The following is a 24,586-nucleotide window of genomic DNA, read 5'->3' on the forward strand; positions in this document are numbered from 1 at the left end:
AATTGACAGAAGACCTTGAATGGAAAATTAGTTGTTAAAAATAATAGATATTTAATTATCAGTACACATAGAAGGAATAATCTAAGCTGGGTAATAGGTAATTCCACACTTTTTTTTCACAATCTTTCCCTACCCTGGATAGAACATTTCTCAGTCAGTCTAAAAGATAGTGCAGTAGGTATTTGATTACATACATATCCAAGGCAAGTCAATTAATCTGCTGCTAATGACTTCAGTTGCTGTCTATTCTATTGCACAGATTGTCTCGATCTCCTTCAACAGGCTAATGACCTGCCATATCGCCTTCTTGGTCGGCAATGTACTGATGTGGTATCTATTTCTGAAAGCTTCTCTGATGGATCCTGGTTTCCTTCAAAGAGACAGTGAAGAATACAATCGTGCTCTTAGGCAGGTATAACTCCCAACCTTTCTTCTCTGCCAAGGAAATTGTATCTTGCAGAAAATTCCCAGTACGGTTTCATTTCATTCAAGTCCAAAGGCTATCACAGTTTGTGTTTCTAAGTCCTGAAAGTATCTGCATCCACACAGACCAGAAAAAAAGTGTACTGTAAGTACTTAAAGCAAATTTTACTTTTGCAATATTTGGTGCAAATTTACAGCAATGGTGAGAGGGTGAGTTAAATATTTATATCATTCAGACTGTAAAAAGAATCTCACTTTGTAGCAGGTGAAAATAATCTTAAAATAGTGATTGCTTCTGAGCTGCAATTGACGCAATATCATATGATATTCCTACAATGTGGAAGCAGGCCATTCAGCCCACACTGACCCTTCAAAGAGCATTTCACCCAGATTCACCCCATCCCTGTAACCCTGCAATTCCCATGGCTACTCCATCTAGCCTGCACATCCCAGGACACTGGACAATTTAGCATTGCCAATCCATCTAACCTGCACATTTTTGGACTGGGAGAGGAAACCAGAGCACACAGAGGAAACCCATGCAGACACGGAGAATGGGCAAACTCTTGGACAGACAGTTATCCAAAGATGGAATGCAATCCAGGTCCCTGGTGTTGTGAGGCAACAATGCTAACCACTGAGCCACCATGCTGCCCTGAGAAATATATTCTGAGAAATGTTGCATTATTTTCAATTGTTGCATTTAGATATTGTGGATAAAAAAAGCAACTTGAACCCAAGTACAAACATTATGCATTCCATTGTATGACACTGGTGTTATTATAAACAGAAAATCATTCAATTTTCCATGCTTGACCTGAAATTTATTTTAAGAAAGTCATTTAACACTGGGTACATCTGACAATGTATAGCATTTTCCAAACTTTAAAGTTCCCTGTCAAAAAAATTATATTTTAATCAGGGCATGTAATTTCTGAACAATAATCAGATTGTGAGGATTTAAGAATATGTAGATTCACTTTAAAAACCATGTAATAATGATACATTACACAGGCTAATGCTATAGTCCCTATGGATCAGTATAGCATAAGCAAATACACAGGATGGACCAGTGGGCTGAGGAGTGGCAGATGGAGTTTAATTTAGATAAATGTAAAGTACTGTATTTTGGAAAAGAAAATCAGAGCAGGACTCTCCACTTAATGGTAGGTCCTGGGAAGTATTGCTGAACAAAGAGACCTTGTGGTGCAGATTCATAATTCCTTGGAAGAGTCACAATGTCCTTTATTGATCAGAGCACTGAGTATAGGAATTAGTAGGTCATGTTGCAGCTGTACAGGACATTGGCTAGGCCACTTTTGGAATATTACATGTAATTCTAGTCTCTTTCCTATCAGAAGGATGATGTGAAACTTGAAAAAGGACTCAGAAAAGATTTACAAGGATGTCACCAGGGTTGGAGGATTTGAGCTATAGGGAGAGGCTGAACAGGCTGGGGCTGTTTTCCCTCGAGCGTCGGAGGCTGAAGGGTGACCTTATAAAGATTTATAAAATCAGGAGGGCAAGGATAGGATAAATAGACAAAGTCTTTTTCCTGGGGTGAGGGAGTCCAGAACTAGAGGGCATTGGTTTAGGATGAGAGGGGAAAGATAGAAAAGGAACCGAAGTGGAAATTTTTTTCACACAGAGGAATGAGCTGCCAGAGGAAGTGGTGGAAGCTGGTACAATTACAGCATTTAAAAGGAATATGGATGGGTATATAGGAAGGGTTCAGAGGGATATGGGCCAAGTGCTGGCAAATGGGACTAGATTAGGTTAGGATATGTGGTTGGCATGGACGAGTTGGACTGAAGGGTCAGTCTCCGTGCTGTACATCTCTATGATTCAAGATTCTCAGTGTGTGTAAGTGTATGCAAATATGCATGCAGAGTTGCATGGAGATGAAATTTGGGTAGAAGCACCAATAAGCAAACAATCCACTAAATCTGGTTACCAAGTATTGATGGTGAAAATTACCTCCAATGTATTTATTTTTTTCTATAAAACATGAAATCAAAGTAAAACAAGAGTATTTTTTAACTTTTTACTGGGGTATTTTTTCAGAAAATATATATTGTTAATATGTTTTGTAAGGAAGGAAAGATTAAAGTAATTTAATCCTAAATTTAACAGATTTGGTACTAATGCAAATGAGATGGATTACAACAGCATGGAACTTTGCCTACAATGTCAGTGAGGCAACGTTTGGAGTACTGTGTATAATTTTAGTTTCCTTATTGAAGGAAGGATATAATTGCATTAGAGGAAGTGTAGAGAAGAGCCACTCATCCGATACCTTTGATAAATTAATGGTCTTACAATGAAAAGTTGAGCAGTTTGGACTTAGACTTACAGGAGTTTGGAAGAATAAGAGCTGATCTTGTAGAAATTTAAGATTCTGCGGAGAGAATGTTTCCTCTCATTAGAGATCTAGACCTAGGGAGGCACAGATAAAGGATCTTCCAAGAAATTCGGATGAGGAGGAATTTTCTTTCTCAGAAGGTTGTTAGTTTTTGTGATTCTCTTTCACAGATAGCAGTGGAGGCTGAGTGTTCAAATATATTCAAGGCTAACGTTCCACAAGGACTCCTCTACATTGGGGAGACAGGACGCCAACTTGTGGAATGTTTCAGAGAACATCACTGGGACACATGCACTACCCCACCACCCTGTAGCCAATCACTGCAACTTCTCCTCACACTCCACCAAAGACATGCAAGTCCTAGGCTTCCTCCACTGCCAAATCTAGCCACCCGACACTGGAGGAGGAACACCTGATTTTCTGTCTTGGGACCCTCCAACAGGATTGATGTCAATTTCACCAGTTTCCTCATCTCCCCTTCCCCCACCTTATCCCAGATCCAACCCTCCGACTTGGTGTTGTCCTTTTGAATTGTCCTACCTGTTCATCTTCCTTTCCACCTATCTCCTTCACCCTCCACTCTGACTTCTCACCTTCCCCCCCCCCCCACTTTCATCCACCTATTGCATTCCTAGCTACCTTCACCCCCAGCTCCAACCCCCTCCTATTTATCTCTTAGCCACACCCCCACCCCCACACATATTCCTGATGAAGAGCTTATGCTCGAAATGTCGACTGTCCTGCTCGGATGCTGCCTGATAGGCTGTGCTTTTCCAGCACCACACGTTTTTGACACAGAGGCACTGTACACTAAGAAAGGTGACTTCATTACCTTCTGACTAAACAGAGAGAGAAACAAGGAGATCCAAAAGGTGGTTTTCCTAGGTTATCAGGTTTTTCCATGGTGCAGCAAGCCATAAATTGTATGCAAGTCACTTTGCAAATGCTGAGGCTCAATGGTGAGGTGTACTGAAAGCATAAGAAAAGAAGCTAACAAAGATAAAGTGGAGAAAGCTTAACAACGAAAACCAGAACAACAATAAGCAATATTTAAAAGAAGACTAAATGAGCTCACCATGAATATGTTCCACTAAAGCTAAAAACATACACGTCAAGGTTGTGATGACATGGAAAAATAAAGAGTTGAGGAAAGAGGTGAATCTACATAAAAAAGCAGAATTAAAGGAAATAAATAATAAAAATAGTATCACAAAAAGGAAATATGATCACCTCAGGAAGGAGTTTGAAATTTAACAGTTCTATTCCATAACTTCTTTGTACAGAGGCCAGACCCATTGTCTGATGATGTTTATTCTTGATCCAGTTGCTTGGCAGTTTTTATTAGTTGTGATTCGCCACTGCCTTCCACTGAGGCGGGCCAAAGAGACAGCTCCTGAATCTACCACAGTCAGAACAGGAATCAAACTGATGCTTAAACATTTTTCCGAACCACAGTGTAGCCATTTAGCCGACTGAGCTAGTATGCTCAATCAGTAATTGGAAAATGGAAAGATTGAATATTTGAAAAGAATATATAATATTATAATTTAAGCTTTTAATAAAAGTAAAATATTAATACTATCTGCTAACACATATTTTAAAAATAAATGCAGCTAGACATGATTTATCTTTATCTTCTAAAGGTCCTTAACACTAATTTAAGAATGAGTTTGATGCCAGATTGTCTGAGACAACTGGGCACTGATCAACCTTTGATGCTCAGTCAAGATCTTTAGTAGTGTATTCTCAAAGGTCACTGCAGTTCAAATACATAAGTACAAATTACGTTGACTCATTTTAATTGTGAGAATTGCTGAAGCCTTATCCGAACAATTTGAGGCTGCACTAACAGTTCAGAACCAAGCTAAACAAAGCAAAATATCGTTCCATCTTTTCTGTCATTTAACTTGTAGATCACAGGTCAGTTCTCAGAATTAATATTGTAAAACTTACTGTTTCAAAATGGTACTAAATCAGTCTTACTTTCTAAACTGGCATCAGGATTTTTATAGTATGTCTTACTTTACAAATATACAGTTGTAGTGTCACAGGGGCAAAATCACTTTATGGATTTGGAACAATATTACATTGAGTTCAGCAACTTTCCACTCATTGAAAATACCAGCATTAGTTGCAGTATGAAACATTGAATAAGAAATTGAGTCTGTCAAGTTTCTGCTTTCCTTCACAGAATATATTGACACCTTGTTGGGATACATTTCCACAGCACTCTGGTTCCTAGCCAATATTCATCTATGGGCTTCAACGGCACGAGTTACAGATTATTTGAATGTGATAGGTAACACACTTAAACCTGATCTGACTGTGACTGGTATCTGCACATGCAATATTTTCTGCCAAAATTGCTAAACAGAAATCAGGAGCAAGTGGCATAACTGGACATTCTCATTCCTTAGCCCAGAAAAAAAAATACACACATTGTACCTGTTTCAACTAAATAAAATAAGTGGCAATCATTCATATTTATTTCACAATACATTGACCAATCAGAGTCAACCTATCTGGTTTAAAATTTAAACAAAATCTGGCAGTTAATTGTTGGTCATCATTATCTTGTGCATTCTTGACATCACATCTACCAACGAGAGTCCATTTGCCAACCACTCAGCACTGTCTTCTCAGTATAAATGATGCTTTCACTTTGGTATTTCTTATGAATTGTTCTGATGAGCATAAGATTAGATTAGATTCTCTACAGTATGGAAACAGGCCGACACTCTGAAGAGTAACCCACCCAGACCATATATTTACCCCTGACTTGAAGACCTTTGACAAACTTTGTCTTTTTTCAGCAATAATCAAGTTCTGTACAAATGCCTATTTAAATTATTTAGTGAATTATTCAGTAGCTTTTATTGACTTTGTCATTCCTGTGAAGGTGTTACTGTCCTTCAGTTTTCAAGTCAGAAGCAATGCCTTTGCTGTGATTGCCAATACTTAAGTTGGCCCAAATATATCTCCTGAGACCTTCTGACTCAGAGCTGCTACAAGCTCCTGACAAAATGATGATGTTTAAACTTTCTGACTTCATTCATATAGTATGCAGGTTCTGATTATCCCTCCTTCTTGGTCCAAGGAGTATAACACATTAATCTTCTATTACTGCAAAATGATTACATTATTTTGATCATTGCAAGGTAGACCATCTCTGGCTAATCTGGATAATTTGTTTGGGGTGGTCAAGAGCATAGCAAAGGAATTTCTATCAGTATTAGCTGTTTGGAATTTCCAGAAAGCATTTGATAAAGCTCCTCACAAACAACTTTTATAAAAAGTAAAGGTGTAAGGAATTTCAGCAAATTTAAGAAATGAATTGGTAATTTATTATGAAAAAGAAGGCAGTTACCCACTTCCTATTTACCTGCTTTTCCCTTCTGTGTTAGGTAACCACCTCTCTATATCTGCTATCTTAGTTCTCTGCTTTGTAATTATAACTCAGTAACTCCAGCTGTTGCCTCCAACACCATTTCTCCAGCTTGAGCAGCCAGAGAGAATTTCTGCAAATGGGATTCATCTAAGTCACATGAAATGCTGACGATTTCCCACATGCCACAGGGCAGGCATTTAATTTGACAAAGCTTCCTTACCATATCTTTAAGTTTACTTAACTTGTTTTAACCTTTACTTTTGTACTGTATAAATAGGAAATAACAAGAAAAACAAATTCCTTGCACTAACCACTGTGCTGGTTTAGAAATTTCCATTTTCAAAATGACTGGGGTTGAAACAAAATGATGAACAGCAGCTGCTCAACAAATAATCCACTCAAGACTTTCCTGTGATGTCACTGTTGTAGGTTTCTTTGCTGCTGAATCAAATTCTGTAGGCTCTGTCCTTTGGTTTCTGAAGATGAGTCCCTACTGTGCCCAAAGTTGGTGGCGTTATTTACAAATCTCCAACTTCTCCCATCATGTTTCGAAATCATCTGTCGGCATACCCTCTCCCATCATTTCTGAAGCTACTGTCAACAAGTTCTCTTGCATTGTTTCAAAAACCGTTGCCCCTACTGTCTCCCACTCCTTATGAAGTTGCCGCAATGATAGTCATTTGCGCTGTTTCAGAAATGGCTGCTCCTCCTCTCCTCCATGTTGTTTCAGAAGTTGCTGTCTTTCTCTTTTTTATGAAGGTGCTGTATCAGGAGTCTCTTGTGTTGTTTGAGAAAGTGATAGCCTATCTTCAGCTCATTCTTTATGACCTACTCTTGTAGCCCTCATTGTTTCTCTCAAGATGTTTATGAAGTTGCAGTCCCATCTCTAACCCACTCTTTGTGAAGTTGTTGGCCCCATTCAGTTTTGTGTCTTTTTAGAAGATACAGTCCCCAATCTCTATCCTGCTCTTTATGAAGCCACTGCCCCCATTCTCTCCTCTGCTGAAAATAATTCCTGGGTAACTCCACTACAGTCCAAACAACATCCATTAACCAACCTCTCTGTTTTGTGTTAGAGCCAATTTCATATCCATCTTGTTATGGTCACTTTTATTCCATATGTTTTAATTTTACTCACAAATTTGTTGTGCAGCACCAAATCAAATGCTTTTGGAAATTCATGCATACAATATCAATATCATCACCCTCACCGACCCTGTCAGGAGTGTTATAAAACAAAATACAATAGCTCCATAAGGAAGTGTTAGGTCAGAAGGCTAAAACCTTAGTCAAAGTGTTAGATGTAAAGAAAGATAGTAAGGAAGAGAAGTAGAGAGATCCAAAGAGAGAATTCCAGAGCTTAGATCCCAGGCAACTGAAGGAACAGCCACCAGTAATCAAGCATATTCAAAAGGCCAGATTTAGAATGCAGATATCCTAAGGGCTTGTCAAACTGAAGGAAACTAGATAGAGAGGGGTGAGGCCACAGAGGGATTTGAAAATGACCACGATTATTTTGTTCCAGACAAGAGAGAAATGGTAGGATTGTTCCCTCTCTTCTAGCAAACAATTAACTGCAGCACAAAGTATTTTAAAGAAGAGCTATTTTAACCCCTTAAACACTTTGATTCTGAAGAACAGACATAGGACGAATTTTCTAATAAGTTGAAAAAATAGAAAGAATAAATATTTGTTCCTGAACACCTGAATGGAATGACAACAGCATTCACACAAGACATACACACACATAAGGAAAGCTGATTACAAAAGAGGTAAGCACTTAGCTTTTTAAGGAATCCTAAAAAGTCACCATTACTCTTGTCTTTTTAAGATTGAAGCTGGAAACTTTGCAGGCTGGATAATTTTCCCTTGGTCCACTGAAGAAAATGGAGGTTGGAACACAGTAGCGCATTGCTTTTAGAAGTAAATTTCTCATTTTTCTAGTTGAAGATTTCATTGAGCCCCTGTAGCAATGATTGGGTTTAGTTATACACATCTGTAGGTAAAAAGCTAACCTCAGTGACCTTCCTTTTGTTGGATTCCAGGCAAAATTCTTTCTTTGTGGTTGGGATCTCTTCCCTCTGTGGTCTTCCAGACTAACTGAACATCAGAGGCTGTTCTTATTAGAGACTGCTCTCACATCTATGTTACCAACACCTCTGCATCCTTGGAAATACAGTGACCACTTGATTCCAGTGATGGTTAGAGGCACTCCACCTCTCAAATTCTATGCTTCAGAATCTTTCCAGGATTAAACCAGTCATAGGCTGGAGAGGTAGTAATAAGAAACAAAGAAGTGCTGTAGGAACAGCATAGGCTTTTTGCATCAGTTTTCACAGTGGTAGACACCAGCAGCCTACCAGAGGTGAGCATTGTGACCATCACTGAGGAAAAAATGCTGGGGAAGTTGAAAGGTCTGAAGGTGGATAAATCACGTGGACCAGGTGGACTACACCCCACAGTTCTAAAGGAGATAGCTGAGCAGATTGTGAAGGCATTAGTGGTGATTCCAGGAGGGTGCAAGAGAACTAAAATAGCTATTGTAACAGCTAACGAGGGAGAGAGAAGCAGCAAATGACTAATGAAGGAAGAGAAGGCCAGTTAACCTGACCTTGGTCATTTATAAGATTTTAGAGTCTATTATTAGGATAAATTGTGGCATATTTCAGAGTCCATGGTAAAATAGGGCTGAATCAGTGTGGCTTTGTCAAGGGGAGGTTATGCCTGACAAATCCATTTGAATTTTTTGAGGAATTAATGAGCAAGTTAACCAAAGGACAGTCAGGGAATGATCTATTTGGATTTCCAGAAAACCTTTGACAATGCGCTGCACAGGAGGCTGCCAATTTAGATAAGAATCAGTGATGTTAGGGACAAGGTACTGGCATGGATAAAGGATTGGCTGACTGACAGATGGCAGACAATGGGGATTAAGGAGTCATTTTCAAGATGGCAGCCAGTGACTAGCTGACGTTTGCAGGGGATATAGTTGGGACCACAATTATTCACATCATTCATTAACAATGTGGACAAAAGAATGAGAGTATTGTTGCTAAGTTTGCAGATGACACAAAGATCAGTGGAGGAACATGAAGTACTTTGGAGGCGGGGATGCAACAGAAGGATTTGGACAGGCTAGAAGAATGGATAAACAAGTGGCAGATGGAATATAATGTGGGGATATGTGAGGTTATGCACTTTGGTAGGAAGAATAGAGGCATAAGTGGGGAAACGCTTCAGAAATCTGAAGCACAAAGGGAATGAGGAGCCCTAGTTCAGGATACTTTTAATGTTTACATGCACGTTCAGTTTGCAGTGAAGAAGGCAAATGCAATGATAGTATTCGTTTTGAAAGGCTAGAATAAAAGAGCAGCGATGTACTACGAAGGCTGTATAAAGCTCTGGTCAGACAGGATTCGAAAATATTGTAAGCAGTTTGGGACCCTGTATTCAAGAAAGATGTGTTGGCCTTGGAAGGGGTCCAGAGGAGGTTTACAAGAATTGATCCTGAGGTGAAGGACTTGTCATATGAGGAGCAACTAAGGACTCTGTGTCTGTACTTCATGGAGTTTAGGAAGATGAGGGATGATCTCATTGAAAGTGACAAAATATTGCGAGGCGTGGATAAAGTGGACATGGAGATGTTTTCACTGATATGAGACCCTAGGGCCCAAGGGCCTTAGAGTGAAGGGACAACCCTTTAGAACTGAGGTGAGGAGGAATTTCTTCAGGGTGGTTATTCTGTGAAATTTATTGCCACAGAGGGCTGTGGAAGCCAAATCATTTAGTGTATTTAAAAGAGGGATAAATAGCTTCTTGATTAATAAGGGGATCAAAGGTTACAGGGAGAAAGCATGAGAATGGGGTTGAGAAACATATCAGCCATGATCGGATGCGGAGCAGATTCAATGGGCTGAAAGATTTAATTCTTCTCCATATTCATGGTCTTATACATGTTGGATGTCACATGCAGCCACTCCCAAATGTGTAAAGGAGGTCACCAGTATGCTGTTCAGAAGTCCATGTGACTAATCAGATCATACAACCAATGATTGCCAGCTGAAAGATCCATGGAATTTGTTACCATGACAGATTATCCACATGTGCAAGATGTCCTTAACTGCACCCATATGACTATCAAATCTTTATGAGATCAGTGAAAGCAGTCATAAACAGGAAATATTTTTATTCCGTCAACCTGCAGATTGTATGTCATCATCATGCATTATGCACGTGTGTGCACACTTTCCAGGCAGCAGCCATGATACCAAAGTCTTCATAACTCACAGCTGTCATATTTCTTCATTCCACAGTCACAGCTACATGGATAGATATTTGGTGATTGAGTTTGACTGGTCAGGGCAAACTGTACAAATTGAACCAGCAATGGTCTCACAGAGCATCGGTACTTTAAAAAACTGTGTAACCTAGTAATACAAAGCAATGTGAATCTCAATCTGAATGGAGGACAAAGAGAAGGCACAAACCTCATCTGATGAGAACAGGGATAAAGAGCGAAGCAGAAAGGAGAACAAGAACATCTTCCTGCTGCCAAAACCAGAAGGTTAGAGATAGATGCCAGGGATACCGGAGAAAACCATATCCTTCTATTCTTCTGGTACCTTGCTCTCCATTGAGGAACAGCAGCTAATATTTCTTCTTTAGCTGTAGAAGTCATATATTCTCCAATAAATCACTTGCATCGGCCTTTTAAAGCTTATGAAGCATTCTGTACATTACTTCAAGACACAATGCCACTTGTAAACATGTTGATGGGTGTTTCTGCCTCCAACAAATACATCAAATAATAATGGAAGCACAGACACATTTTAATGGAACAGCAACATATTATTGTTAAACAATAATGTCACCAGTCCCTAGTGCTGTGGATTCCTAGAATCAGTGATTTGACTCGGGCAATCTGTTGATCTCGATGCCCAATGGCCTTTGATGACCATGGTCCTTTAGTAGCTTGTTACCCAAAAAGTATAAGAAAACTAATGCGGTCCATCGCCAATGAGGGAGCTGTTTGCTGGTGGAGTTCAGGTCACTGGCAGAGGTACTGAGAAACACAATAGCACCTCTCTCTGATTCCTATGGATGGAGGTGCACCTTGAGAGGTGTCCATGAATACCACTGACCTGAGATAGTCCATTGCTGCAATGAGGTAATGGTTCACAATATACATTAACAATTTGGATGAAGGAATTGAACTCCATATCTCCAAATTTCCAGATGACTCCAAGTTGAGTGACAGTGTGTGCTGTGGGGAGGATGCTAAGAGGTTGCAGGGTGACTTGGGTAGTCTGACTGAATGGGCACATACTTGGCAAATGCAATATAATGCGAATAAATGTGAGGTTATCCAATTTGGTCACAAATACAGGAAGGCAGATTATATCTGAATGCTGGCAGTTTAGGAGAAGATGAGGTGCAATGAGATCGGAGTGTCATGGTAGAACAATCGCTGAAGGTTGGCATATAGGTGCAGCTGGCAGTGACGAAAGCTAATGGTATGCTGCCCTTCATAGCGAGACGATTTGAGTATCTGAGTATGGATGTCTTGCTGCAGTTATTCAGGGCTTTGGTGAGACCGCACCATGACTATTGTGTGCGGTTTTGGTCTCCTAATCTGAGGAAGGACCTTCTTGCTATTGAGGGAGTTCACCAGATTGATTCCTGAGATGGCAGAACAGATATATGAGGAAAGACTGGATTAACTAGGCTTGTATTGGCTGGAATTTAGAATGAGAGGAGATCTCATCGAACATATTAAATCCTGATGGGACTGGACAGACTAGATGTGGGTAGAATATTCCTGATGTTGGGGAACTAGAGGTCACACCTGTGAATAAGGGTAAGCCATTCAGGACTGAGATGAGGAAGAGTTTCTTCACTCAGAGTTGTGAACCTGTGGAATTCTCTACCACAGGAAGCTGTTGGGGCCAGCTCATTAGATATCTTCAAGAGGAGCTGGACATGTGCCTTGCGGCTAAAGGGATTAAGAGTTATGGAGAGAAAGTGGGAAAAGGATACTGAGATTGCATGATCAGCCATGGTCATATTGAATGGTGGTGCAGGTCCAAAGGTCCGTATTGCCTACTCCTATGCCTACTTTCTATGTTTCTACATAACAGCAATGGTCTGAATGTCTGTATTCAAACCATGCATCCACTGAGTGCTCTCCCGATTCGCCCTCTCACCAATCTCTTCAACTTCGCCCACCTGAGTTATGGGGTCAGAGCCCATGGCTTGGATGAATGCTTCAATTACATACACGTCTACCCAATGCCTTGGGATTCTTGTCAATAGCTAAAACGGTTAGTAGGATCTGCAACATTTTTCAATATCTCCTTATGAGGCTCAGTGTCAAACGTAATTTGATAATGGCTCTGTGAAGCTCTTTTAGATATGTTATTACATTAAAAGCACATTCGAAATATTAATTGTTGTTGCATACAAGTGCTTCCCTAATCAAGAGACCTAAGGATGATCTGAAATTGGGCCTTGGATCACAGTGATATTAACTGTGCAAGCCACATGTATCACCCCGTGGAGCTCAAGTTTTTTGTCTCACAGGAATGGACCTTTTAAATCATCTGATTTGAACTGATCATTTACAGACATCAGTTGCTACTGCTGTAGCAGCCTCTGAAGAATCTTCCGCAGAGTTAGCCTGGCTCCTGCTCCAGACTACCTTTTGGGTAGAGAGGTTCTAACGCTTTTTTTCAAACACCATACTTAAAAAAAAGACAACCAATTCCAGTTTTAAATGGTCACCAGGGGTGTCTTCCAATCCAGAGTTAGGTCAAGTGGCTTTTAGATGCCTTTGGGGTGCAAAGGTAGCCCTTGTTGTAACTGTTAAACCCTGTAAAATGGGTGCTCTTGCTCTCCTTTATGGAGAGCATCCAAAACAATGTTTTAAAATTAGAGCTGTATGCCATTTATGAGTGCAACAAAATAAGTACTTCTTAACGAGGATCTCTCTTTCACTACAAGGTTAAATGATGGGTCAATTGAACTGTCCAGGACTGGAAACTATAAAGTTTTGATAGTCAAGAATACCAAGGCATATTGAGTGTCGGTCAGTAAATAATGTTAGGGTACAGGTTAGCTATGATCTTTCTGTACAAGATGAACTTTGGAGGAGTTCATAATGTTTCTTCTCCCTCTGTGATAGTTTGTTTGTCATTTACAGAAATGATTTGGATAAGAATGTAGGAGGCATGGTTAGTAAGTTTGTGGATGATGCCAAAATTGGTGGCATAGTAGACAGTGAAGAAGGTTCTCTAAGTTTACAAAGGGATCTTGATTAAATGACTCAATGGTTGAAAAATGGCAGATGGAGTTCAATCTGGTTAAATGTGAGGTATTGCACTTTGGTAAAATAAACAGGGGCAGGACTTATACAATTAATGGCAGGTCTTTGGCTCGTGTTGTTGAATAGACAGACTTAGGGGTGCAGGTACATAATTCTTTGAAATTTGCATCACATATAGTCAGAGTATTTAAAAAGCTGCTTGGCATGCTTGCCTTTATTGTTCAGTACTTTGAGTGTAGGAGTTGGGAAGTCATGTTGAGATTGTACCGTACACTGGTGAAGCCTTGTCTGGAGTATTGGTTACCCAGTTATAGGAAGGATATTATTAAATTGGAGAGATTTAGAACAGATTTACCAGGATGTTGCCGCGTATGGAAGGTTTGAGTTATAAAGAAAGGTTGGATAGAGTCATGGAGATGTACAGCATGGAAACAAACCCTTCTGTCCAACCTGTCCATGCCGACCAGATATCCCAACCCAATTTAGTCCCACCTGTCAGCACCCAGGCCATATCCCTCCAAATCCTTCCTATTCATTTACCCATCCAAATGCCTCTTACATGTTGCAATTGTACCAGCTTCCACCATGTATAGGCAGGGACTTTTTTCACTGAAGTATAAGAAGTTGAGAAGTGACCTTATAGAGGTTTATAAAATCATGAGGGTTAGAGATAGAATTAATGGCAGGTGTCTTTTCCCGAGGGTGAAGGATTTCAAGACTAGGGGGCACATTTTAAAATCTCTCCTCTCACCTTCAAAAAGTCATAAGGGCCAATTTTTTTTTACACGGGGATGGTTTGCATTTGGAATGAACTTCTTGAGGAAGTGATAGATATGGACACAGTTGTAACATTTAAAAGACATTTGGATAGATATATGAATAGGAAAGGTTTGGCGGGATATGGGCTAGGAGCAGGCAAGTGGGATGAGTTTAGATTGAGATAATGTTTGGCATAGACTGGTTGAACTGAAGGGTGTGTTTCTATGCTGTATGCCTGTATAACCACTTGTTCAGAATGTTCCTACAGCAGTACATATGGGATTGTTCACTGTGAAATTCCCAATCATAAACAGCCTATATGTGATTGTTCAGAATCACCATCTGTTGGTGCTCTCTCATCATCTTTATTCTATAGTGTGGAGTAATTTAATGGATGGTGATTGCACATTTAATTTAAAGATAATTTCACTGTGCTGTGTGAAATAGGAGAGGTTCCAGGTGGGAAACCTGTGACATATCAAGCAGAGAAACTTATTGGACCTTCCAAAAATCAAAAATACATTTGGCTAGCTGCAGACATCCAACCAAAATTAGGGTCCTAGACTAGAAAGTGCTGCTCACCTGGAGTTGCCAGTCACAGAATAACCAGAAAAAAGTCAGTCCCTTAAGTAGAAATGCTAGAATCTGTGAGAAACTTTTCCTCCAATCACAGGCTGGTTGTCTCTCAAATTAGTGACCTAGACAGAGAACAAATCTGCAAGACGACATTGGGAGAGGTGATTGTGAGGGAAGAGGCTCCAAAGTGAGAGACAAGAAGGAGATTGAAAGAAGGGGTTGAAGAGACAAATCTGTAAGTGGGAGTGGGGTGAGAAGAAGGCAGCAAGGGTAAGGAGAGACAGAAGTTACCAGAGTAATGAATCACATGACAATTAATATGGAATCTCTAGCTTTTGGCTCCACATGGGGAAAGGTTGCACAAGATGTTATTGTAAGGAATACACTGTCAATTGCTTGATTTAAATCGGAGATTCAGAGCTCAGATGCAACTATAACTACCCAGCTAAAATCTTCCAGGCTTATGCATAGGCAGTGGAAACTCATTAGCTGTGACCTTACAGGTTTAGGAAGATGGTATTGTTTTGTGTGTAGGGACATGTTTCAGTTACTTTGGAAAAACTTTTGGTTGTTAACCTATGTTGCTGTCTTGTGCTAATTTTAAATGCTGCAATGTCTAAGAAATTTAATGTTTTCATTGTGTTTTGTGACTTTAAATTTCATGGAGAGCTGACAATACTTGAGGACTTTGCTTAATTATTTTAATTCTGCTTCTGTGTGAGCCTAAATATCTCATACGTCAACATGAATACCAAAGGTAATGTTACACGATTGGATTACCTAAAAAATGAATTAACAAGAATGAAAAAAGGGAGGCTCTGAAAACTAAGAAAGGATTTCCCAAAAATTAAAAAGTAGCCCTCAAAAGACCCCTTGGATAAAGGTTGGCTTGACCCCTGCTCAGTAACTAACCCTTAGCACTAGATCCAAGTCGCACATTTATGCAAGATTAGTACAGACCAAGGGACAACTCCCAGCCCATTCCCCACAAAGTAACAACCTACCAGCACTAGTTAAACATTCAGGCATGTCAGCACCTTCATGCCCACCAGATACTAAATGTAATTGCATTCTGTTACTTTTCAAGAAGGATCAAGAGGCTGAAGCATTCAATAACAGCAAGGGCTTTATTCATGGAGTGTTCACTTTATAGGCTGTAAAATTAGAGTGAGCTGTTTCCTGCCCAAAATGACTAATGATGTCACATGATTTGTCTCTTTAAAGTGACAGTCTACCATACTTATCAAATACACAACACAACCCAAGCTGAATAAAGCCATCAAATGATAACTAATTCACCAATTAAAGGTCTCATTTGACGGTGAGACAGGAAGCTTAGAACTTCATCACAAAACTTAATTAAGACAAGATGTAGTGAGGGTTCTGGTTTACCACCAACCCACTTAATTAAATTCACTTCCAGACATTTCGCCTCCAGGATTGCAAGATTATCCCTAATGTTACTGTAGATTAATTTAGTTGAATTTTGTTTAAAGTTTGCCAGTACAAAAAATTGAGAAATATTCTTTCTTTGTTAAAATCATAGAGTCATGCAGCATGGAAACAGATCATTCAGTCTAACTAGTCAGGCCAATCAAATTTTCCAAAATAAACTAGTCCCACTTGCCTGTATTTGCCCATATCCCTCTAAACTATTCCTATTCAAATGTATCTATCTAGATGTCTTTAAAATTTTGTAACTGTACCTGCATCTACTAGTTCCAATGGCAGTTCATTCTACATATGAACCACCCTCTGTGTGAAAAAGTTTTCCCTCAGTCTCTTTTAAATCTTTCTCCTCTCACCTTAAAATATGCCTGCGAGTTTTAAACCCCTCTAACTGAGGGAAAAGACCTTTGCTAATCATCTTATCTATGCCCTACATGATTTTATATAACATCTATAAGGCTACCTCTCAACCTCCTATGCTCTAATAATAAAAGGCCCAGCCCATCCTTGTAATTCAAACCCTCTAGTCCCAGAAAAATCCTGGTAAATCTTTTCTGAATCCTCTCCAACTTAATGATATTCTTCTAATAGCAGTGTGATCAGAACTGTCCACTGTATTCCAAAAGTAGCCTCACCAACATCTTGTAAAACCTCAACAAGACATCCCAACTCCCTTACTCAATAGTTGAAGCAATGAAGGCAAGCATGCTAACCACCTCCTTAACTATCATGTCTACCTGTGATGCAACTTTCAAAGAACTATGTACCTGAACCCCTTGGTCTCTCTGTTTGACAACACTGTCCAGGACTCTATCATTAACTGTATAAGTTCTGTCCTTGTTCATTTTACCAAAATGCAATACCTCACATTTATTAAAATTAAATTCTTTCTGCCACTTCTCAGCCCTTTGGCCCAATTGATCAAGATCCCTTTGTAATCTTAGATAACCTTCTAAATCAATTTTGGTGTCATCTGCAAACTTACTACTCATGTTTCCTAACCTTTCATCCAAATCATTTGTGTAATTGACAAACAAGTGTAGACCCAGTACCAATCCCTGTGGAACACTGCTGGTCACAGACCTCCAGTCTGAAAAACAACCCTCCACCACCACCCTTGGCCTCCTACTGTCAATTTTGTATCCAGTTGGCAAGCTCTCCCTGAATCCCATGTGATCTAACTTTACTAATTAGTCTACAATGTGGAACCTCATGAAAGGCTTTACTAAACTCCATGTAGACAACGTCTACCACTCATCAACCTTTTTGATTACATTGTCAAAAACCTCAATCAAGTTTGTGAGACATTATTTCCCACACACAAAGCCATGCTGACTATTCCCAATCAGTCCTTGTCTCACCACATGCATATAAATCCTATCTCTCAGAATCTCCTTCAACAACTTACCCACCATGGATGTCAGATTCCCAGGTCTATAGTACCCAACTTCTCCTTTCAGGATTCATTACATAAAGATACAATATTAGCCACCCTTCAGTCCTCTGACACCTCACCCCTGGCGGTAGATGATACAAACATCTCTGCTACAGACCCCACAATTTCTTCTCTAACTTCCCACAACTTCCCAGGATACATTTGATCCAGTCTGGGAGATTTATCAACTTTTTTTTAAGACTTCCAGCACTTTCTTTTTTTTTCAAGACATTAATGTTTATTTCCCAAAGTTCCCTAGACTCCATTTTTTTCTCTGCAGTAAAAATTGATGTGAAATATTTGTTTAGTTTCTCTCCCATTTCCTGTCATTCTTTAAGGGACCTTATTCTCTCCCTGGATGCTCTTTTGCTCTTAATATACTTGTAGAATGTCTATGGATTATCTTTAACCTTACCTGCCAATGCAATCTCATATTCCTTTTGGCCTTCTTGATTTCCTTCTTAAGAATGTCCTACACCCCTTATACTCTTCAACAAATTCACTTGATCCCAGTTGTCTACACCTAATATATGATTCCTTCTTATTCTTGACCAGAGCAGAGCCTCAATATCCTTATTCATCCATTGTTCTCTACTCTTACCAGCCTTACCCTTCACTTTAACAGGAATATATTGCATATAAAAAAGTAAAATTTAAATGGAAAGTCTGAAAGAAACACAAAATTCTGGAAGAACACACCATTTTTATCAATGTTTGTGAAGAGAAATTGGAAGTTTTAATGTTCTAAGGAAGGATCTTAAGTCCAAAAAGTTTATCTGTCTTTTCTCCTTACAAATGCCAATGGACATGCTGTGTATTTAGATTGTTGTTTCCATCAGTATTTGCTTTTGATCTTGTAATTATGGACATTTCTTTTTTCAGGCAGTTCATTCTGATGAATGGAAACAGGGAAAGAATCCTCTGAACAGGCTGTGCCATACTTGTCACCTTGTGAAGCCACTTCGGTCTAAGCATTGTCATGTTACTAACCGCTGTGTGAGGTGCTTTGACCATTACTGCCCTTACATCTATAATGACGTAGGCTACAGAAACAGGTACAGTGATCTTCATTTCAATTATATTTTTGAAATATATATGTCATTTAATTTAAAATATATGCTTGGTTATTCCATTCTTTTGGATTCCTTTTCTTTAAAAAATAGATTTGAATATAAGAACAGGACAATATTACTGTCCTCTACCTACCCTCCACTCGCTCAGTCATCTGTTCCCTAGTCCATATTTATTCGTCTCTACCTTCCATCTCATTTCCCTTTTTTAATTGACAACTTTCTTTTGATGTTCCTAGGTTTCTAGGTTCCACAAAGTTAGCCAGGGCCACTGCTGCTCCAGGATCTTTTCCCAATATTGAAAATCAGCACCACCCCACTAACACTACCCCAAACAATCCACTGCTCACAATGACTAGTGCCACCGGACAGTTGGCAGCCTTGCCCATCTCTCACCCAAACACAATCTTCTCTGGAAATTCAGACTTTATTCTCACAACTCGAGATCTGCTCATGAGAATTCCATAGAGAGCAGACATTAAGATAGGGTGGTGGCGATGGTATGAACAAAAAAAAAGATAACCTTCTGATGGATAACCAATCAAAAATAAACATTTGATTCAAGATGCAAGCTTTGGACCTTGGTCATGATGCTCTTTCATGTGGTTAACGTGTCTGAAATGTTAAATTCTCTTTCATTTTACAATCAAGTAACAATCTAGCCACGAATTTTGGCGGAATTCTCAATAAGAGTAAGTTCAACTTACTAATTGACCTACACTCAAAACAGTTCAGAAACCCTTTGTAATTTGTTTTGTATATGTTTAATTTTGGATATAATTGGCCGTCAATGATTTGGTAAATTAGAGAGAATGGCTCATTTTTGGATGAGCACAGACATAATGGGCAATGTTATCCTTTTCTATGATATAAAGTTTCTATGGGTAGAATTTTCCATTCCCTTAGGTAATGTGGACAACATCAAGAGACTTGGGAAAATGCTATGAAAATGATAAAATCACAAACTCAACACTGAGAAAAAATTTCTGATTTTCATCTTAAATGGCAAGTTTAGAATTTTGCTAATAAATAGCAACTATCTCTTTTCTGTGCATATGCATCTTATTAATAGCCCAATTCACCTCATTTCTATATAACTTCCAATTCCAATTTCCTGAGAATCTAGACAGCATTATGTTCCGATATATAAGTCAGAGCACTTACTTGGCAGAAGCAGCTCACTGCTTCCCTTTCTGCACCTTTATCCAACTCTATTTTTATCACATCCCTACAGGGTAGAACCAGGAGGAGTGGTGAGCTTTTTCCAATGATTGAGTAAGAAGTGCAGAGAACAGAAAGGGTTATGTGTTAGGAGGATGACGTAGAGAAAAACTTTTGATATGAGATATGATTCATACAATAACATGCATTGTTGTCCATGAGCTTTGATATGAGGCAACTTGCATAGCAGAAGTAGAGTGAGAGGTGGCCCTGTGAGTGTAAGGTAACAAAGAAAAGATGGTGGCACTTATCCTTGCAGGGCACTGAAGATCATTAACCTTCTTCCTGGGACACTGCACTGACCAAAGCTAATGTTTGAGTCCAAGCTGGCCATGTCCAGTGGCATAGCCTCCTTTGCTAGTTAACAAGATACTTCTCTTCACCATCTCATCCACGAGCACCTTGAACTCTGTCAGTGAACTAAGGACTTGCTACCTCACTTTTCTCAGCTATTTCCTCAGGAATAATAGTGAAGGGTGGTTCCCGTTTGCAGTGTCTGAAACTGGTATTTAAATATGGCACCAGTGGCATAAATGTTGCAAAGTCCCTCCAGTGGGAGCACTTCCTCCTCTCCCTCTGCACGACTCCACAAGTCAGAGTCTGGATCACATTAATATGATGAATATTAGACAATTGTATGAGAAAAGTGGTCATCAGCCATGGTGGACTGACAGCCATGAATCTCACATTTAAAAAATTACATTACCAAAATAAAATGGAAAAATGAAGTCCTACAATTCTATTACTCTAATTTATTTTGAATCTTAAATTTAAGAAGTACTTAAAGACAGCAGTGCAAATTTTCACTCAAACACTTTGTGCCAATCATCTCCAACACTGTGGAAAGTTCTCTTCTTCATATTCCAAAAATAATTGGATGCAATGAAAAAGAAAAAAGATTGACAAGTATGACACCAGAATTGACTGGGAAGATTTATTTAATAGCTGATCTGATTGTGGCCTCAACTCTAGTTTCCTGCCTCCTCTTTTACTCACTGATTAGTCAGCTAATTCTGCTTTAAAAATAATCAATTACCCTGACAGTACTGTTCCCTGAAAACTGGAATTCCACAGATCCATGACCACAGTGGCATCTGGTTCTACTCTCCTGGCCAAGTGGAAACATGCTTTCATCATCTATCCTGTCAAATCCTTTATTATATTGTGTATTTCAATCCAACCATCTCTCATTCTTCGAAACTCCAATGGATACTAACCCAACTTGTCTAAATTCTCTCATTAGATAACTCACAGAAATCAATCGAGTGGATCTTCTCTGATCTATTTCTAATGCAATTATATCCTTTCCTGAGTAAAGAGAACAAAATTGCACACAGAGTCTGTTTGTGATCTAATTAATACCCCGAACAATTGTAGCAATTCTTTCCTTCTCTGATATTCCATTCACTTTCCACTAACAATAGCATTCCTTTCACCTTCCTAACTATTAGTTGTACTTGCATATTAACATTTTTTGAATAATGTACTGGAGAGGTCAGAACCTCTTAGCCTCAGAATTCTGTAATCTTCTCCATTTAAATAATATACTGCTTTTCTATTCTCCCCGTAGGAAAGTTCACATTTTGCCTGCAGATCTATCAAATTTAGCAACCATATATTCAGTCTCTTCATCCATAGATTGTGTATAGTTGAGGCCTCTGCACTGATGCTTTTGGCACTTCACTGTCACACCTTTAGACACCATAAATGTCCAGCTTATGCATAATCTCTGTTTCCTGTTAGCTAACCAATCCCATAATCACACAAATACATCACCATCTATACCATGAGCTCTTATTTTCAGTCGTAATTTTTGACCTAACATCTTGTTTCTGGAAATCCAAGTGTACCACATTTACAGGTTTCCCTTTATCAATGGTGCTTGGTACTCCTTAAAGAGCTGTAATAAATTAGTCAAACACTATTTCCCTTTCACAATCTCATACTGATTCTGGCCAATTGTGTTCAGATTCTCATTCAAGTATTCCACCACACTCCTGGTTTGTGCCTTGTAGATGATGGACAGGCTTTGGGCAGTCAGCAGGTAAGTTACTCCAAGCAGTATTGCTACCCTCTGGCCGGCTCTTGTAGCCACTGCATTTATATGGTGAGTCCAGTTGAGTTTCAGATCAATGATAACTCCCAGGATGTTAATAATAGGGGATTCAGTGATGATAGCACCATTGAATGTCAAGGTGTGGTGATTAGATTGCCTCTTGTTGGTGATGGTCATAGATATGGATATTGTCCAGATCTTGTTGCTTTTGGAGACAGACAGCTTCAGTGTTTAAGAAGTCACAAATGGTGTTGAACTTTGTGCAATCATTGGTGAATATCCCCACTCTGACCTTCTGATAGAGGGAAGGTCATTGATGAAGCAACTGAAGATGATTAGGTCTGGGACATTACTCTGAGGAACCCCTGCAGAGATGTCCTGGGGCTGATTTAGTTAAGTTAAAAATATTAGTCTTGAACTAACTCATCTCCTATTTAAATGGCCCCTTTTGGCCCTTCAACCTGACTCCACCATCTCAGCTACATCCCTCAGAATTATTCCCATACCCCTTAATTCCTTAGTTCGTAAATGTCTATTGTCCTTTATGTTAAATGGAAGATCTCACAGAGCTGAAATATTAAGATTGAATGTATATAAATGGAGGGCATTGATTAAGACTTGTCATGAGGACAAATGAGAAACTGGCATTGGAAAGAAATTCATGCTGTTTCAGTCTTGTTCGAACAGGTATACATGATATATGTGTGTAAAGTTCGTATTCTGAATGTTATGGTTATTATTTATGGTTATTTTTACAGGGTTTACTTTTTGGGCTTCTTAGCCACAATGTGCCTTAATAGTGTGATGGGAGTCTACTTTGCTTGGGACTGGTTTAATGAGATGGGTCGTAGCATATTCATTGGAATCGGCTTCATTTTCCTGTCTGTTATTGCATTCGCTTCAGCAATAATGACCTGCATATATGTATGTACTGTTCTTATCTTTCAGATTACAATTTTTAGTGCTAACTATTAGAAGATCTCTCATATATTCATTCTTTCCCTCCTTTTGAACTGGTATCATATCAGAGCATAATTAGGCCATCATTGATCTTTTCCAGACACTTTCCAGCAGGGATCATTAGATTTAGGTTCTACATTCTTCACAAATTGAATGGCACATTTCAGAAATAATTGCAGGAGCTCAGCATAGATGTAACATTTTGCAAACAGGCATGAAGAACGACCCCCCAGAAGGAGATGTAAACCTTAACAATCCAATGCTAATTGTAGAGAGAGTTATTAGAGAAGCCTGAGAAAATATTCTTCAATCTGGAGTAGTTTCTTGTTTTATTGGGACAATCCCAAGATGGGAGCAAAGATACAATGCTGCAAAATAATTACTTCTTCTTTATTAGATTAATGGACTAGTAATACAGAGCACCATGCTAATGTTCTGTGAATTTGAATTTGAATAACACCATGACAGATGAGGAAATTTTGAATTTGATTTTAAAACTCTGGATTAAAAGCTAGCCTAGTGGTGACCGTATAACCACTGTTGATTGTGATTTTTAAAAAATCTGATTCACTAAATTCCTTTTGGGGGAGGAAATTTGCCATTCTTACCTGATCTGGCTTACTTGTGACTCCAGACCCACAGCAATCTGGTTGGCTCCTTTGGGAATTAGGAATGGATAATAAATGCTGACAAATGCTGGCCCAGCCAACAGTGCCAGCTTTCCATGAAGGACTAAAAAAGATTAACCACAGGTGACAGCATTTTGTTAAAGCTGTATGATACCACAATTAAGAGTAATTAAGATTTTGCAAGTGCCGTCACACTGAGTTGTTCAGATGAATAACATTGAGGCATTTTAGAAAAAGCAAAATAAGTACATAATAGAGAAAAGAGTAACAAAAATGCTGATAGGATTGGATAAAGTAGGGTGGGAAGAGGTTTATGTGGAGCACAAATGCCAGCATAGACTAAACTGAATGCTCTGTCACTGTGCTGTAAATATTATGTAGTAAGTTTAATTTTTGAAATAAATTGAGTTCTATTAAAGTCATGAGATGATTTTTGAAGATACCACTTTAAAACAATGTTCACAATCTGATATTTTATTCTTGAATTAATTGTCCAGGATCTACATTAATCATTACTAATAAATCTTATTTATGGGTGTAGCAGATAGGATGTGTCAATATGATAAGTACAACTTGTGTAATATTACTTCGACAATAATTGTGGTGCGTTTTCAATTACAGAATCAAAATTCTCCTACTGCAGTACTTGTTCTAGAAATGCTATTTAATTGTATCTTAAGAAAATTTAATTGTAGTTTGTAAAGTTAAATTACAAGCAGTAACCTGTATAGTTAAATGTATTGGATAAATTTAATGTTAGTTTTGTTGCCCTCTAGCATATCACTTTGGCTAAACCTACAAAACTCATTAGCTTCTCATATTGGCTCATATTCTAATAACCAGAGTGTTGTTGAACCAGTGTAAAATGGACTTACATGTTAGCACCATGTGGAATCCCCAGTGCAAATGATTCCATGGTAACTGCCCAGGAAGCTGA

General features: G+C 38.9%; 1 protein-coding gene across 1 annotated transcript in view; it reads left to right on the forward strand.

Annotated features, from left to right (window-relative positions):
• LOC132833283 (uncharacterized) overlaps positions 1–24,586 on the forward strand; it is an 82,910-nt gene that overhangs the window by 57,181 nt on the left and 1,143 nt on the right. The window contains exons 7-9 of the mRNA XM_060851446.1: positions 260–412; positions 18,596–18,768; positions 22,819–22,984. Coding sequence (XP_060707429.1) covers positions 260–412; positions 18,596–18,768; positions 22,819–22,984 — 492 coding nt within the window. The remainder of the gene's footprint in view (positions 1–259; positions 413–18,595; positions 18,769–22,818; positions 22,985–24,586) is intronic.

Source organism: Hemiscyllium ocellatum, chromosome 36 (assembly GCF_020745735.1).
Source record: "Hemiscyllium ocellatum isolate sHemOce1 chromosome 36, sHemOce1.pat.X.cur, whole genome shotgun sequence".
Taxonomy (NCBI): domain Eukaryota; kingdom Metazoa; phylum Chordata; class Chondrichthyes; order Orectolobiformes; family Hemiscylliidae; genus Hemiscyllium; species Hemiscyllium ocellatum.